This window comes from Rhinoraja longicauda, chromosome 12 (assembly GCF_053455715.1).
Source record: "Rhinoraja longicauda isolate Sanriku21f chromosome 12, sRhiLon1.1, whole genome shotgun sequence".
NCBI lineage: Eukaryota > Metazoa > Chordata > Chondrichthyes > Rajiformes > Arhynchobatidae > Rhinoraja > Rhinoraja longicauda.
In genome coordinates, this window is record NC_135964.1 from 53457517 (window position 1) to 53475596 (window position 18080).

General features: G+C 49.6%; 1 protein-coding gene across 1 annotated transcript in view; it reads right to left on the reverse strand.

Moving 5' to 3' along the window:
* Nucleotides 1-8357: 8357 nt before the first annotated feature.
* The window catches only part of LOC144599026 (glucose-6-phosphate exchanger SLC37A1-like), a 73591-nt gene continuing 63868 nt past the window's right edge, over nucleotides 8358-18080 (reverse strand). Inside the window, exons 17-19 of the mRNA XM_078409760.1 lie at nucleotides 17394-17491; nucleotides 14236-14297; nucleotides 8358-8540 (exon numbers count right to left, since the gene is read on the reverse strand). Coding sequence (XP_078265886.1) covers nucleotides 8525-8540; nucleotides 14236-14297; nucleotides 17394-17491 — 176 coding nt within the window. The 3' untranslated portion in view covers nucleotides 8358-8524. The remainder of the gene's footprint in view (nucleotides 8541-14235; nucleotides 14298-17393; nucleotides 17492-18080) is intronic.

Below are 18080 nucleotides of genomic sequence, written 5' to 3' on the forward strand. Positions count from 1 at the left end.
TTCCGCGCTGTATCTCTAAATCTAAAAGAAAAATCTAGTCCACCACAACCATAATTGATTCACCTGTTGGAAGTGGTCCAAGAAAGTCAACACTCCGTCAACCCATGGTCCTGTTGGCCACTTTGTACTTCTAATTGGTTGTGGTGGGTTGCTCCTGCTTGTGATTTGGCATCCGTGGCAGGTCTTGGTGAATTTTTCGGCATCTCTCTCACCACCTGGCCACCACACTTTGCTCTGCAAATTCACAGATTCACAACTCTCTGACTGAATTTTTTTTTCCTCATCTCCGTTCTAAATGCCCTACCCCTTATTCTTAAACTGTGGCCCCTGGTTCTGGACTCCCCCAACATTGGGAACATGGTTCCTGCCTCTAACGTGTCCAACCCCTTAATAATCTTATACGTTTCGATAAGATCTCCTCTCATCCTTCTAAATTCCAGTGTATACAAGCCTAGTCGCTCCAGTCTTTCAACATATGATAGTCCCGCCATTCCGGGAATTAACCTAGTAAACCTACGCTGCACGCCCTCAATAGCAAGAATATCCTTCCTCAAATTTGGAGACCAAAACTGCACACGGTACTCCAGGTGCGGTCTCACTAGGGCCCTGTACAACTGCAGAAGGACCTCTTTGCTCCTATACTCAACTCCTCTTGTTATGAAGGCCAACATTACATTGGCTTTCTTCACTATCATTCAATGCAAACTGATAATTCCTTTTAACAGCCTGCACACCAGGTTCATCACTGTCCTCATCACTTCCGAAATCACCTTCTATGTGACAGATGTGACCCTTGTTTTTCTGCCACGGTCTGTCTATCTTGTCACTGTGCTTCCCTTTCTCCCTTGCCTTGGAAGATTCACACTTGTTGTAATCACTTCTCTTGTCCCTGGCCTTCCTTTGCAAAATGGCCTTAGTCTCCACACTTCCTACGTGTTCTACCTTTTGCAGAACAACACGCATCTTCCCCCAGTCAGAAGAAGGGTCTCGACCCGAAACGTCACCCATTCCCTCTCTCCGAGATGCTGCCTGACCTGCTGAGTTACTCCAGCATTTTGTAACACCTTTCCCCAAGTCAAGTCAAGTCAATTTTATTTGTATAGCACATTTAAAAACAACCCACGTTGACCAAAGTGCTGTACATCAGTTCAGGTACTAAGAAACGAACATACAATGGCACACAAACATAACAGCACATACATAAACAGTTCACATATATTTTTGACATATATATATATACATATGTGATCCTTGTTGCCACACCTGCAACACTCAGTCTCACGTACAGGCTTACTACTTGGTCTATCGTAGGACAGCCAGTTAACTTGCCCAGTCTTGGAATCTTTCAATTTCATGCTGTGAAATTGTCCCTCAACAGCTCCCAGTGCCTCTGCCATCGACAAAGCTTCATTAAGGTTTAACTCACCCCCTTTCTCTAGCAGCCTTCTCCTGAGCTTGTCTGACCTGCAATGCTGAACAACCTGATCCAATATCTAGTCGTCCACATCAGCAGCCACATATTTGCATCCCACAGACACCTGTCTGAGTCTCGTCACAAATTGAGCTGACAGTCTCGCCCTCTCCCTGTTTTGTTTTGCGGAATAAATGGCGTTGAAATGTAGCATTCGCCACCACCACATGATGATCGTTCAATGCATCAACAGCTTTCTTATAGTCTTCCTTCATTCCAGTGTCAGGGAGTGTTTTAAACATTTCTTCAACTGAAAGGAAGCATGCAGGTAGAGCAGGCAGTGAAGAAAGCTAATGGCATGTTGGCCTTCATGACAAGAGGAGTTGAGTATAGGAGCAAAGAGGTCCTTCTGCAGTTGTACAGGGCCCTAGTGAGACCGCACCTGGAGTACTCTGTGCAATTTTGCTTTCCAAATTTGAGGAAGGATATTCTTGCTATTGAGGGCGTTTACTAGGTTAATTCCTGGAATGGCGGGACTGTCATATGTTGAAAGACTGGAGTGACTAGGCTTGTATACACTGGAATTTATAAGAATGAGAGGGGATCTTATCAAAACATATGATTATTAAGGGATTGGACATGCTAGAGGCAGGAACCATGTTCCCAATGTTGGGGGGGTCCAGAACCAGGGGCCAGAGTTTAAGAATAACGGGTAGACCATTTAGAACGGAGATTATAAAAAACTTTTTCACTCAGAGTTGTGAATCTGTGGAATTCTCTGCCTCAGAAGGCAATGGAGGCCAATTCTCTGAATGCATTCAAGAGAGAGCTAGATAGAGCTCTTAAGGATAGTGGAGTCAGGGGGTATGGGGAGAAGGCAGGAACGGGGTACTGATTGAGAATGATCAGCAATGATCACAATGAATGGCGGTGCTGGCTCGAAGGGCCGAATGGCCTCTTCCTGCACCTATTGTCTATTGTCTATTGAACCGCTAGCCCCGCGGTGAAGAGAAGCTACGTTCTCCACTCCACCTTCTGCCCCGGCGTACTCTCATCGAGAAAGAGGCCGTGGCTGTCGGCGTAGACCTCGAATCCCTCCAGCCAAGCGTTCCACTTCCCGCTGACGGCACTCGCTTCACCCGTCGGACCGCAGTGTGGAACTCCGCCAAGCGCTAAGAAATCAGCTCCAGCGACCGCCATTATGACCTTCTTCTAACCTTTGTCCAGCTGGTAGCCATGGATTCAAAACCCAAGATATCCTCGTGGCCAATGTCACATCGACGCCTCTGATGTGGAATAGTGACACTGGCACAACATTTACAGGTTACATTCCTCTGTCTCTATGTTTATTAAGTCAAGTCAACTTTATTTGTCCCACACATGTGCAAGATGTGCAGTGAAATGGAAGTGGCAACGCCTGCAGATTGTGCTAAACTACAAAACAGAATAGACAACAAATAACACAAATAATAAATTAATGCAGTAAATTAAATGAGTCCCTGGTGATCATGGCTCTGCTGACCGTGGCCTCCTGCCTCGGCCGACACGACGCACACACCATCAGACCTCCAAGTCCGCTGATGCAAAGGCCAAGATATTTGTATATCATTATCATGACTCATCGTCATGCCACAATCCAGTCAAATCATAACGTAGGAAAGAAAACTGCAGACGCTGGTTTACACCGAAGGTAGACACCAAATGCTGGAGTAACTCAGCGGGTCAGGCAGCATCTCTGGAGAGAAGGGATGGGCGACGTTTCGGGTCGAGGCCCTTCTTCAGACTGATGACAGGGGAGGGGGCGGGACAGAGATAGGATGTAGTCGGAGACAGGAAGACTGGTGGGAGAACTGGGAATGGGAAGGGGATGGAGAGAGAGGGAAAACAAGGGTTATTTGAAGTTAGATAAGTCAATGTTCATACCGCTGGGGTGTAAGCTGCCCAAGTGAAATATGAGATGCTGTTCCTCCAATTTGTGCTGGACCTCACTCTGACAATGGAGGAGGTCCAGGACAGAAAGGTCAGATTGGGAGTGGGAGGGGGAGTTGAAGTGCTGAGCCACCGGGAGATCAGGTTGGTTAAGGTGGACTGAGCGGAGGTCAAGTCAAGTCAATTTTATTTGTATAGCACATTTAAAAACAACCCACGTTGACCAAAGTGCTGTACATCAGTTCAGGTACTAAGAAACGAACATACAATGGCACACAAACATAACAGCACATACATAAACAGTTCACATATATTTTGACATATATATATATATATATGTGTGATCCTTGTTGCCACACCTGTAACACTCAGTCTCACGTACAGGCTTACTACTTGGTCTATCGTAGGACAGCCAGTTAACTTGCCCAGTCTTGGAATCTTTCAATTTCATGCTGTGAAATTGTCCCTCAACAGCTCCCAGTGCCTCTGCCATCGACAAAGCTTCATTAAGGTTTAACTCACCCCCTTTCTCTAGCAGCCTTCTCCTGAGCTTGTCTGACCTGCAATGCTGAACAACCTGATCCAATATCTAGTCGTCCACATCAGCAGCCACATATTTGCATCCCACAGACACCTGTCTGAGTCTCGTCACAAATTGAGCCGACAGTCTCGCCCTCTCCCTGTTTTGTTTTGCGGAATAAATGGCGTTGAAATGTAGCATTCGCCACCACCACATGATGACCGTTCAATGCATCAACAGCTTTCTTATAGTCTTCCTTCATTCCAGTGTCAGGGAGTGTTTTAAACATTTCTTCAACTGAAAGGAAGCATGCAGGTACAGCAGGCAGTGAAGAAAGCTAATGGCATGTTGGCCTTCATGACAAGAGGAGTTGAGTATAGGAGCAAAGAGGTCCTTCTGCAGTTGTACAGGGCCCTAGTGAGACCACACAGGGAGTACTGTGTGCAGTTTTGGTCTCCAAATTTGAGGAAGGATATTATTGCTATTGAGGTCATGCAGCGTAGGTTCACCAGGTTAATTCCCGGAATGGCGGGACTGTCATATGTTGAAAGACTGGAACGACTAGGCTTGTATACACTGGAATTTAGAAATGATGAGAGGGGATTTTATCGAAACATATAAGATTATTAAGGGATTGGACACGCTAGAGGCAGGAACGATGTTCCCAATGTTGGGGGAGTCCAGAACCAGGGGCCACAGTTTAAGAATAAGGGGTAGGCCATTTAGAACGGAAATTAGGAACAACCTTCTCACTCAGAGTTGTAAATCTGTGGAATTCTCTGCCTCAGAAGGCAGTGGAGGCCAATACTCTGAATGCATTCAAGAGAGAGCTAGATAGAGCTCTTAATGTATCACAAAATGCTGGACTAACTCAGCGGGTCAGGCAGCATCTCTGGAGAGAAGGAATGGGCGACGTTTCTGGTCGAGGCCCTTCTTCAGACTGATGACAGAGGAGGGCGGCGGGACAGAGATAGGATGTAGTCGGAGACAGGAAGACTGGTGGGAGAACTGGGAAGGGGGAGGGGATGGAGAGAGAGTGAAAGCAGGGGCTACTTGAAGTTAGAGAAGTCAATGTTCATACCGCTGGGGTGTAAGCTGCCCAAGTGAAATATGAGGAGCTGTTCCTCCAATTTGTGCTGGACCTCACTCTGACAATGGAGGAGGCCCAGGACAGGAAGGTCAGATTGGGAATGGGAGGGGGAGTTGAAGTGCTGAGCCACCGGGAGATCAGGTTGGTTAAGGCGGACTGAGCGGAGGTCAAGTCAAGTCTTTTTTATTTGTATAGCACATTTAAAAACAACCTACGTTGACCAAAGTGCTGTACATCAGTTCAGGTACTAAGAAACGAACATACAATGGCACACAAACATAACAGCACATACATAAACAGTTCACAGCGCCCCCTCAGAGGGCCTCAAACGCTAGGGAGTAGAAATAGGTTTTGAGCCTGGAAGGTGTTGAGCGAAACGATCGCCGAGCCTGTGCTTGGTCTCTCCGATGTAGAGAAGTGAATCATAAAGTACGTGAGTGCACAAGTTAGCGAAAAGAGAAAATACAGTATAGAATATACTGTTACAGCTACAGAGAAAGTGCAGATTAAAAAATTGCGAGAGGCTCAACGAGGTAGATTGGAAGATCGGGGATATATCCCGCGCATATAGGAGCAGCACAGGGGCATAGCGATTGAGTAGCGATTGAGTTGCTGCCTCACGGCGCCAGAGACCCAATTTAATTTCTGACTGCGGGTGCAGTCTGTACGGATTTTGTACGTTCTCCCCCTGACCTGCGTGGGTTTTCTACTGGTGCTCTGGTTTCCTCCCACACTCCAAAGAAATACAGGTTTGTCGGTTAATTGGCTTTGCTAGAGAATCGTGTGTAAATTGTAAACCTATTTTGTAGCATCGTGTTAGTGTGCTGGGGATCGCTGGTCGATGCGGACTCGGTGGGCTGACGAGCCTGTTTCCCCGCTGTATCTCTAAACTAAACCTTGTGTGTGAGTGTGTGTATGCACTCTCTTTTCACTTCTCCGTGGGTTGTCACCTTGTGGTGGTGGAGAAGCTCGTGTGGTCCTGAGACCCTGAGAGCGATGCCGTCTGGAGCTACGCTCCTGGTAGGGTCACCCATGGGGGTAAGTTCGAGGGGGAGGTCCCTGACAAAGAGCGATCCAACCAAGACCTCAACGGTGGAACAGGCGGAGGGAGGATGGCGGCAGACTTTAGTGGAGCGTCACAACGGCTGGGAAGGCGGATGGATGAAGGACGCAGCGGAAAAGGGTCCCCGGTGGTCTTGGACTCCACGCCACTGGATCCTGACCCAGATCTGTCAAGGACCGTGTGGTGGCTGTCTGTGCACCAGTCTCCCCACGTTAAACAAAGTCACGCACAGGCGTCCGACCCTATGGAGAGGACAGTCACACTCGTTTCCAGTGACCGCCGATGTGATAATGATGCACCATAAGTGCTCCCAATCACTGACACCTTTGTAAGAATCTCACAACGTGTACATGAGAAACCTGAATGAATGATAAATACAATCCTAAAGATCTCGACACAGCAATTCACAAATGGGCATGAAGGTTAGTAGACATTTCCAGTCCCACTTGCCTCTGAAATAGTTTATTCAATTAATGTGGAATTCTCTGCCTCAGAAGGCAGTGGAGGCCAATTCTCTGAATGCATTAAAGAGAGAGCTAGATAGAGCTCTTTAGGATAGCGGAGTCAGGGGGTATGGGGAGAAGGCAGGAACGGGGTACTGATTGTGGATGATCAGCCATGATCACATTGAATGGTGGTGCTGGCTCGAAGGGCCGAATGGCCTCCTCCTGCACCTATTGTCTATTGTCTATTGAATGAAAAATTTATTGTCACGTGACAAGCAAGTCCCAGTGAAATTCTTCACTTTCATCCCCAACGTATGTAAATAGTCGCCATATAAAGGACGCCAGGTCCCCCTATGTTCTGCCCCCCCTCCACCCACGGCAGTCCCCCCACGCCCATCCCTCCAGCTCCCACGCAACCCGTATCGACCGCCCCACCGCCGACCACAGTCAGTGATACAGCGTGGAAACAGGCCCTTCGGCCCAACATGCCCACACCGTCCCATCCACACTAGTCCCACCTGCTCATGTTTGGCCCGTATCCCTCCAAACCCGTCCTATCCACGTACCTGTTCCTTAGAAGTTGGGATAGTCCCAGCCTCAACTACCTCCTCCGGAAGCTCGTTCCACACACCCACCACCCTCTGTGTGGAAAAAGTTACCCCTCAGGTTCCTATTAAATCTTTTCTCCCTTCACCTTGAACCTATGTCCTCCGGTCCTCGATTCCCCTACTCTGGGCAAGAGACTCTGAGCATCTACCCGATCTATTCCTCTCATGACCAGGCAGGCTCCTCCACCCGCCTCTAACGACGGACTCATTGCAGTTACTCCAAAGGTCAACATTTTCATTGTCGGTGCATTGCTTACATTTCTGACATTAAGTTTTCCCAAAATGTCACCACACTTTTAAAAATACCCACCCCACTCCAGATTAATAATTTGCAAAGAGTTTAACGCAATATTTGAGATATTAAGTTACGTGGCCAGCACACAAACAGCAACAAACCCTGACCTGCAGATATGAGCTTGTTTGTACTGGCATAATGTGTATGCAGGTAACAGTGACAGTCTGACCAGTGTGGCCCTGTCTAGGGTCATTAGCAGGAGGCATTAGGGGTTGCCAACTATCTCACTCCCAAATACGGGACAAGGTGACGTCACCGCCCCGCGCCCCACGTGACCTCACCCAGCCAGCGGCCACGTGCTCCCGTTCCACCAATGGCGGCCGCCCGGGCCGGGAGGCGGGTTGCTACACAACCTCCATTAGGCGAAAACGCTCCGATAGCCTACACTGTCCCGGCCGACAGCGGCCCGCGGGCCTAATACGGGACAAGGGCGGTCCCATACGGGACAAACTAATTTAGCCCAAAATACGGGATGTCTCGGCTAATAAGGGACAGTTGGCAACCCTAGGAGACACTGTCCTGAGGAGATGGATGTGCACAGGTCATACTGATGCTCAGTGCCTGAACCAAGGCAGCGTGTTCCTCAATGTCCATCCTTCCAAACCCAGTCACAAAACCATAGAGAGACACAGAGAGTGCTGGAGTAACTCAGCGGGTCAGGCAGCATCTGTGGAGAACATGGATAGGTGACGTTTCACAGAGTGCTGGAGTAACTCAGCGGGTCAGGCAGCATCTGTGGAGAACATGGATAGGTGACGTTTCGGATCGGGACCCTTCTTCAGACCGGTCCTGATGTGAAACGTCACCTATCCATGTTCTCCACAGATGCTGCCTGACCCGCTGAGTTACTCCAGCACTCTGTGTCTTTTTATGTGTTAAGCAGCATCTGCAGTTCTTCTGCCCCTCATAGATAAGCGGGGTTGTCTCTAGCCGTCTACAAAGGCACTTATTCCAGGCGGGGATCAAAGGGAAGGCATCACGTGATCCCGTGGCTGAGGCAGTCCTCTCTGAGGCCGGTGTGTGAATAGAGATGCCAGTCCAAGCCAAGGGGCACCGGGCAGTCACGTGCCCGCCCCGTCTCCAGTGTTGTGCAAATATGCTTCTTCAGTGGCAGTGCGTGAGTGAGGTAGGCCTGTCACAAAGCTCCTCCTTCAAACCTTCATCAGTGTTCCTTCAACCTGTGGAACCAGGAAAACCATTAGTCAACGTGTCAGAACGTCAGTGTGTCAACAAGGTCAATTATTGCCCCCAGCCATGTCCCCCGGTTATTTCCACAGCAACAGAGGCAGCACGGTGGTGCAGCGGGTAGAGCTGCTGCCTCACAGCGCAGAGACCCGGGTTCCATCCTGACTACGGGGGCTGTCCGCACTGAGGCCACAGTTTAAGAATAAGGGGTCGGCCATTTAGAACTGAGATGAGGAAAAACTTTTTCAGTCAGAGAGTTGTGAATCTGTGGAATTCTCTGCCTCAGAAGGCAGTGGAGGTCAATTCTCTGAATGCATTCAAGAGAGAGCTGGATAGAGCTCTTAAGGATAGCGGAGTGAGGGGGTATGGGGAGAAGGCAGGAACGGGGTACTGATTGAGAATGATCAGCCATGATCACATTGAATGGCGGTGCTGGCTCGAAGGGCCGAATGGCCTCCTCCTGCACCTATTGTCTATTGTCTATTGAGTTCACACGTTCTCTGTGACTCTATGAAGGGCCTGTTTCCACACTGTATCACTCTGTGACTCTATGAAGGGCCTGTTTCCACACTGTATCACTCTGTGACTCTATGAAGGGCATGTTTCCACACTGTGTCACTCTGTGACTCTATGACTTCTATAAAGCTGCAACATGACATCCTGACTCTTTCTCAATGCCCTGACCAATGAAGGCAAGTGTACTGTAAGCTTTAATTACTGCTCCATCTACACGTGTGGCCACTTTTCAGTGAGTTATGCACTTGGACCCCATGATCTCTTAGCACGGCGGCGCAGCGGTAGAGTTGCTGCCTCACAGCGCCAGAGACCCGGGTTCGATCCCGACTACGGGTGCTGTCCGTACGGAGTTTGCACGTTCTCCCTGTGACCTGCGTGGGTTTTCTCCGGGTGCTCCGGTTTCCTCCCACACTCCAAAGACGTGTAGGTTAGCAGGTTCATTGGCTTGGTGTCATTGTGAATTGTCCCCAGTGTGTGTAGGATCGTGTTAATATGTGAGGGTCCCTGGTTAGCACAGACTCATTGGGCCAAAAGGGCCCATTTCCGCGCTGTATCTCCAAACTAAATATAACCATTCTTCAGACCCGTTGCCAACGTTCCTCGTTCCATCGCCTCCACCTCCAGGACTTAGTCTACAGTAAGAATCCTCCAGTCTGAAGAAGGGCTCTGACCTGAAAATTCACCTATTTGTGTCTCTCCAGGGATGCGGCCTGACCCGCTGAGTTACTCCAGCACTTTGTGTCTTTCATTGGTAAAATAGCATTTGCAGTTCCATGTTTCACCACCAAACTAATCCATCCGCACTTCATGTGTAAGAAGGAACTGCAGGTGCTGGTTTAAACCGAAGATAGACACAAAAAGATGGAGTAACTCAACGGGACAGGCAGTATCTCTGAAGAGAAGGGATGGGTGACGTTTCGGGTCGAGAGCCTGGGGATCTTATCGAAACGTATAGGATTATTAAGGGGTTGGACACGTTAGAGGCAGGAAATATGTTCCCAATGTTGGGGGAGTCCAGAACCAGGGGCCACAGTTTAAGAATAAGGGGTAGGCCATTTAGAACGGTGATGAGGAAAACCTTTTTCAGTCAGAGAGTTGTGAATCTGTGGAATTCTCTGCCTCAGAAGGCAGTGGAGGCCAATTCCCTGAATGCATTCAAGAGAGAGCTAGATAGAGCTCTTAAGGATAGCGGAGTCAGGGGGTACGGGGAGAAGGCAGGAACGGGGTACTGATTGAGAATGATCAACCATGATCACATTGAATGGCGGTGCTGGCTCGAAGGGCCGAATGGCCTCCTCCTGCACCTATTGTCTATTGTCTGCCTGTCCCGCTGAGTTATTTCAGCATTTTGTGTCTACCTTCGATCTAAACCAGCATCTGCAGTTCTTTCCCACACACCTAGTCATTCTTTAGTTTACAGTTACAGCACAGAATCAGACCCTTCGGCCCACTGGGTCCGTGCCGACCAGCGATCGCCCGTTCACACTAGTTCCACCTTATCCCACTTTCTCATCCACTCCCCACACACTAGGGGGTAATTTACAGAGGGTTAATTAACCCACAAACCCGCACGTCTTTGGGATGTGGGAGTAAACCGGAGCACCCGGAGGAAACTCGCGCGGTCACGGGGAGAACGTGCAAACTCCACACACACAGACAGCGCCCGAGGTCAGGATCGAACCCGGGTCTCTGGCGCTGTGAGGCAGCAGCTCCACCCGCCGCGACACTGAATTTGTGAAAATGATTCGCTGCCACAAGAAAATAGATATGTATGACATTGCCTATAATGTTGCAGGGATAATTCATGGAGCAAGACTGCCATTAATCGCCCTTCCTGTCACAACTATATGATCAGAGCGATATATTTTCACCCTTAGGCTCTCCAATTTAGTTTAGTTCGGTTTAGTTTAGAGATGCAGCGCGGAAACAGTCCCTTCGGCCCACCGAGTCCGCGCCGACCAGCGATCCCCGCACGCTAACACTATCCTACACACACTGGGGACAATGTAAACATGCACCAAGCCAAGGTGCAGGAGGAGGCCATTCGGCCATTCGAGCCAGCACTCAATGTGATCATGGTTGATCATTCTCAATCAGTACCCCGTTCCTGCCTTCTCCCCGTACCCCCTGACTCCGCTATCCTTAAGAGCTCTATCTAGCTCTCTCTTGAATGCATTCAGAGAATTGGCCTCCACTGCCTTCTGAGGCAGAGAATTCCACAGATTCACAACTCTCTGACTGAAAAAGTTTTTCCTCATCTCCGTTCAAAATGGCTGACCCCTTATTCTTAAACTGTGGCCCCTGGTTCTGGACTCCCCCAACATTGGGAACATGTTTCCTGCCTCTAACGTGTCCAACCCCTTAATAATCTTATACGTTTCGATAAGATCTCCTCTCATCCTTCTAAATTCCAGTGTATACAAGCCTAGTCGCTCCAGTCTTTCAACATAAGACCTACAAACCCACGCAGGTCACGGGGAGAACGTACAAACTCCGTAGTCGGGATGGAACCCGGGTCTCCGGCGCTGCAAGCGCGGTCAGGCAGCAACTCTACCGCTGCGCCACAGTGCCGCCCCTAAGTGGCGGTAAAGACCCTTGCACCGTGTTAACTGGTTGCTGTTCCTCCATGATCTATGCAAGACTCAAATCCACAACCGATTCCCCGTCTTACAACGAAAATGAATGATTTCCATCCTTCCCAGCAGGGTACGCTGCCTGCCCACAGTCAGCACCCTGTTAACCCATTCATGCACCTCCCTGCCTGCCAACAGTCAGCACCCTGTTAACCCATTCATGCACCTCCCTGCCTGCCTGCCAACAGTCAGCACCCTGTTAACCCATTCATGCACCTCCCTGCCTGCCCACACAGTCAGCATCCTGTTAACCCATTCATGCACCTCCCTGCCTGCCTGCCAACACAGTCAGCATCCTGTTAACCCATTCATGCACCTCCCTGCCTGCCCACACAGTCAGCACCCTGTTAACCCATTCATGCACCTTCCTCTAACTCTTTGCATCTTCATTGGGCTACTTTCCAACCTAGCTTCAATTTTATCAGCTAAACTGAACATGGGACAGAGCAGAGGAGACACAAGGAACTGCAGGTGTTGGTTTACAAGTTTACAGTTGTTTTACAAAAAAAAAGACAGAGTGCTGGAGTAACTCAGCGGGTCAGGCAGCATCTGTGGAGAACATGGATAGGTGACGTTTTGGGTCGGGACCTTTCGTCAGACTGAAACAGGCCTGTCAGTCCAAAATGTCCGTACCAAACACCATGGGTCAAACTAATGTCCTCTGCCTGCACGTGGTCCATCTCCCTCCATTCCCTGCCTCTACTCCGTGGCTTGTCACTTTGTGGTGGTGGAGAAGCTCGTGTGGCCCTGAGACCCTGAGAGCGATGCCGTCTGGAGCTACGCTCCTGGTAGGGTCACCCATGGGGGTAAGGTCGAGGGGGAGGGAGGTCCCTGACAAAGAGCGATCCAACCAAGACCTCAACGGTGGAACAGGCGGAGGGAGGATGGCGGCTGACTTTAGTGGAGCGTCACAACGGCTGGGAAGGCGGATGGATGAAGGCCGCAGCGGAAAAGGGTCCCCGGTGGTCTTGGACTCCACGCGACTGGATCCTGACCCAGATCTGTCAAGGACCGTGTGGTGGCTGTCTGTGCACCAGTCTCCCCACGTTAAACAAAGCCACGCACAGGAGTCCCACCCTATGGAGAGGACAGTCACACTCGCTTCCAGTGACTGCCGATGACCAGGCATAATGTGCTTACACCACTGATAATGGTTCCGAGCAACAATCCCTGAAGGATTGGGTCCCGTCAATGGGTCCCGTCCCTAAATGTCTTCTCTCCATTCCTTCCACAGATGCTGCCTGACCCACAGTTTGGGCCCCATTACTGAGGAAGGATGTGCTGGCTGTGGAGAGGGTACAGAGGAGGTTTACAAGAACGATCCCAGGAATGAGTGGGTTAACCTATGATGAGCGTTTGTGGGCACTGGGCCTGTACTCGCTGGAGTTTAGAAGGATGAGGGGGGGACCTCATTGAAACTGACATAATAGTGAAAGGCCTGGATTTTTAGATTTTTTTAGATTTAGAGATACAGCGCAGAAACAGGCCCTTCGGCCCACCGGGTCCGTGCCGACCAGCGATCCCCGCACACTAACACTATCCTACACCCACTAGGGACAATTTTTACATTTGCCCAGCCAATTAACCTACATACCTGTACGTCTTTGGAGTGTGGGAGGAAACCGAAGATCTCGGAGAAAACCCACGCAGGTCACGGGGAGAACGTACAAACTCCGTACAGACGGCGCCCGTAGTCAGGATCGAACCTGAGTCTCCGGCGCTGCATTCGCTGTAAAGCAGCAACTCTACCGCTGCGCCACCGTGCCACAATTCCGGCACCTGCCAGATAGAGTGGATGTGGAGAGGATGTTTCCACTAGTGGGAGAGTCTAGGACCAGAGGGCACAGCCTCAGAATTAAAGGGCGCTCTTTTAGAAAGGAGGTGAGGAGGAACTTCTTTAGTCAGAGGGTGGTGAATCTGTGGGACTCATTGCCACAGAGGGCTGTGGAGGCCAAGTCAGTGGATATTTTTAAGGCAGAGATAGACAACTTCTTGTCAAGAAGTTGTCAAGGTGTCATGGGGTTATCGGGAGAAGGCAGGAAAATGGGATTAGGAGTCAGAGGTTTACTCCGCCATGATTGAATGGCGGAGTGGACTTGATGGACCGAATGGCTTCATTCTACTCCTATAACTTGTGAATGTCAACTATTCCAGCACTTGGAGTTTCTGCTCAAGATTCCAGCATCTGCACTTGCATCTTCTGCAGACGTCAGCTGGTTACAACCATCCAACTGTACATAGAGTCAGAGAGTCACAGAGTGATACAGTGTGGAAACAGGCCCTTCATAGAGTCACAGAGTGATACAGTGTGGAAACAGGCCCTTCGGCCCAACTCGCCCACACTGGCCAACATGTCCCAGCTACCCTAGTCCCACCTGCCTGCTCTTGGTCCATATCCCTCCAAACTTGTCCTATCCATGTACCTGTCCAACTGTTTCTTAAGCGTTGGGATAGTCCCAGCCTCAACTACCTCCTCTGGTCCTGTCCCCAATGTTCCAGTACAATGGTCCAGTACAACGCCAAAAGAGATAGAACTTACTCAATCTCAGTCGTCTTTGGGCCCAAAATGCGAAGCTCCTTCAGTATCAGGCGACACAGCAACTGGAAGCAAAAACAAAATTGTTACGACGTGATTATAGCTGCAAACTTCACATCAAAGATGAGTCAAAACCAACGACAAGACAGAATGATCGAAACATAGAAAAATAGGTGCAGGAGTAGGCCATTCAGCCCTTCGAGCCAGCACCGCCATTCAATATGATCATGGCTGATCATCCAGAATGCAGTTGTTCAGGGCCCTGGTGAGACCACATCTGGAGTATTGTGTGCAGTTGTACAGGGCCCTGGTGAGACCACATCTGGAGTATTGTGTGCAGTTGTACAGGGCCCTGGTGAGACCACATCTGGAGTATTGTGTGCAGTTGTACAGGGCCCTGGTGAGACCACATCTGGAGTATTGTGTGCAGTTGTACAGGGCCCTGGTGAGACCACATCTGGAGTATTGTGTGTAGTTGTACAGGGCCCTGGTGAGACCACATCTGGAGTACTGTGTGCAGTTTTGGTCTCCTAATTTGAGGAAGGACATCCTTGCTATTGAGGCAGTGCAGCGTAGGTTCACCAGGTTAATCCCCGGGATGGCGGGACTGTCATACGAGGAAATATTGGAAACACTGGGCTTGTATTCGCTGGAATTTAGAAGGATGAGAGGGGATCTTATAGAGACGTATACAATTATAAAGGACTGGACAAGCTATTTGCAGGAAAAATGTTCCCAATGTTGGGGGAGTCCAGAACCAGGGGCCACACAGTCTAAGAATAAAGGGGAGGCCATTTAAAGCTGAGATGAGAAGAAACCTTTTCACCCAGAGAGTTGTGAATGTGTGGAATTCTCTGCCACAGAGGGCAGTGGAGGCCAATTCACTGGATGGATTTAAAAGAGAGTTAGATAGAGCTCTAGGGACTAGTGGAATCTAGGGATACGGGGAGAAGGCAGGCACGGGTTAGTGATTGTGGATGATCAGCCATGATCACAATGAATGGCGTTGCTGGCTCGAAGGGCCAAAAGGGCTCCTCCTGCACCTATTTTCTATGTTTTTAATCAGTACCCCTCCTGCATCTAGCCTGTCCAATCCTTTGAGAATTTTATATGTTTCTATAAAATTGTTTCTATAATCCAGAAAGCACGGAGGGTCTTAACATAATCCCATCGTTCACCACCAGCCTGTCAAACTCATTGGTCTTGAGATACAGCAGGGAAACAGGCCCTTCGGCCCATCGGGTCCATGTTGACCATCCATCGCCCATGTTATCACACTTTCTTATCCACTACTTAGAACATTGCAATCATATTTTTAAAACCAGTTGACTAACGCGTGCAGTGAATTCCTTGGTCGCATTAACCCAAGAGAAGGTTTCTCGTGTAGATTTAGGAGCTCAGACAAAGAAGGGGAAAAAAAGGCAGGAAAACCAGGAGTCCACCATTTTGTTCTGGATAACGTTGCCCTGTCTGGGGTGCTGACGTTGGCTCGATAGCAGAAGGCTCACTGGAGGCTCAACTGGTTTTAAAATATGATTGCAATGTTCTAAGTAGTGGATGAGAAAGTGTGATACATGGGCGATGGATGGTCGACATGGACTCGATGGGCCGAAGGGCCTGTTTCCCTGCTGTATCTCAAGACCAATGAGTTTGACAGGCTGGTGCCTTTAATACCCTCAACGTATAATAAACTGGGTGATAATGTGGGGAGGCACAGTGGACCAGCGGCAGAGTTGCTGAGTCCCAGGTTCAATCCTCACTACGGGTGCTGTCTGCATGGAGTTTGCACATTCTCTCTGTACCTTCTCCCTGTGACAGTAGACAATAGGTGCAGGAGGAGGCCATTCGGCCCTTCGAGCCAGCACCACCATTCAATGTGATCATGGCTGATCATTCTCAATCACTACCCCGTTCCTGCCTTCTCCCCATCCCCCCTGACTCCGCTATCCTTAAGAGCTCTATCTAGCTCTCTCTTGAAAGCATCCAGAGAATTGGCCCCCACTGCCTTCTGAGGCAGAGAATTCCACAGATTTACAACTCTCTGAGTGAAAAAGTATTTCCTCATCTCAGTTCTAAATGGCCTACCCCTTATTCTTAAACAGTGGCCCCTTGTTTTGGCCTCCCCCAGCATTGGGAACATGTTTCCTGCCTCTAACATGTCCAACCCCTTAATAATCTTATATGTTTCGATAAGATCCCCTCTCATCCTTCTAAATTCCAGTGTATACAAGCCTAGCCGCTCCAGTCTTTCAACATACGACAGTCCCGCCATTCCGGGAATTAACCTAGTAAACCTACGCTGCACGCCCTCAATAGCAAGAATATCCTTCCTCAAATTTGGAGACCAAAACTGCACACAGTACTCCAGGTGCGGTGACCACGTGGGTTTTCTCCAGGAGCTCCGGTTTCCTCCCATACTTCAAAGACGTGCGGGTTTGTAGGTTAATTGGCTTCTGTAAATTGTGAATGGTTCCCAGTGCATAGGATAGTGCTCGTGTACTGGGCGATCGTAAGTAGTTGACTCGGTGGGCCGAATCGAAGGGCCTGTGCCCATGCTGCATCTTCTGGGTGGCACGGTGGCGCAGCGGTAGAGTTGCTGCCTTACAGCGAATGCAGCGCCGGAGACCCGGGTTCCATCCCGACTACGGGTGCTGTCTGTACGGAGTTTGTACGTTCTCCCCGTGACCTGCGTGGGATTTCTCCAGGAGCTCTGGTTTCATCGCACACTCCAAAGACGTACAGCTAATTGGCTAATTGGCTAGGTAAATGTAAAAATTGTCCCTAGTGGGTATAGATAGGATAGTGTTAATGTGTGGGGATCGCTGGTCGGCGCGGACCGGGTAGGACCCTGTTTCCGCGCAGATCACCCAAGCAACTCTAGCACTGTGTCACCGTGCTGCCTACTTGATGGGCTGAATGGCCTAATTCTGCTCCACTGGCTTCTGAACACGATCAAACATTCAAAGCCGAGCAGCCTCCCCTGAAGGTGTGAGCACTCTTCCTCAGTCTGAAGAAGGGTCTCGACCCGAAACGTCACCCATTCCTTCTCTCCCGAGATGCTGCCTGACCCGCTGAGTTACTCCAGCATTGTGTGTCTACTGTCCAGTGATCGCTACGGTCCTGACACAGAAACAAACAATGAGAACGGTGCTACTGCTCACCAACAAAGCACACGCATCGGCCACCATCAACATGTAAAAGACATTGTTCCATCCCGTGGGGGAGATGAGACCAGCTAACAAAGGTCCCAAAGCCGCACCTGTGGAGAGGAGAAGGTGTACAAGTTAGTCAGTCGTAGGATCAAGACATAGAAACATAGAAAATAGGTGCAGGAGGAAGCCATTTGGCCCTTCGAGCCTGTACGCACCGCCATTCATTGTGATCATGGCTGATCATCCACAATCAATAACCCGTGCCTGCCGTCTCCCCATATCCCTTGATTCCACTAGCCCCTAGAGCTCTATCTAACTCTCTTTTAAATCCATCCAGTGAATTGGCCTCCACTGCCCTCTGTGGCAGAGAATTCCACACATTCACAACTCTCTGGGTGGAAAAGTTTCTTCTTACCTCAGTTTTAAATGGCCTCCCCTTTATTCTTAGACTGTGTGGCCCCTGGTTCTGGACTCCCCCAACATTGGCAACAACTTTCCTTACATAATTTTATACGTCTCTATAAGACCTCCTCTAAACTCCAGATCCTTCTAAACTCTAGTGAATACAAGCCCAGTCTTTCCAATCTTTCCTCGTATGACAGTCCCGCCATCCCGGGGATTAATCTCGTGAACCTACGCTGCACTGCCTCAATAGCAAGGCCATCCTTCCTCAAATTAGGAGACCAAAACTGCACC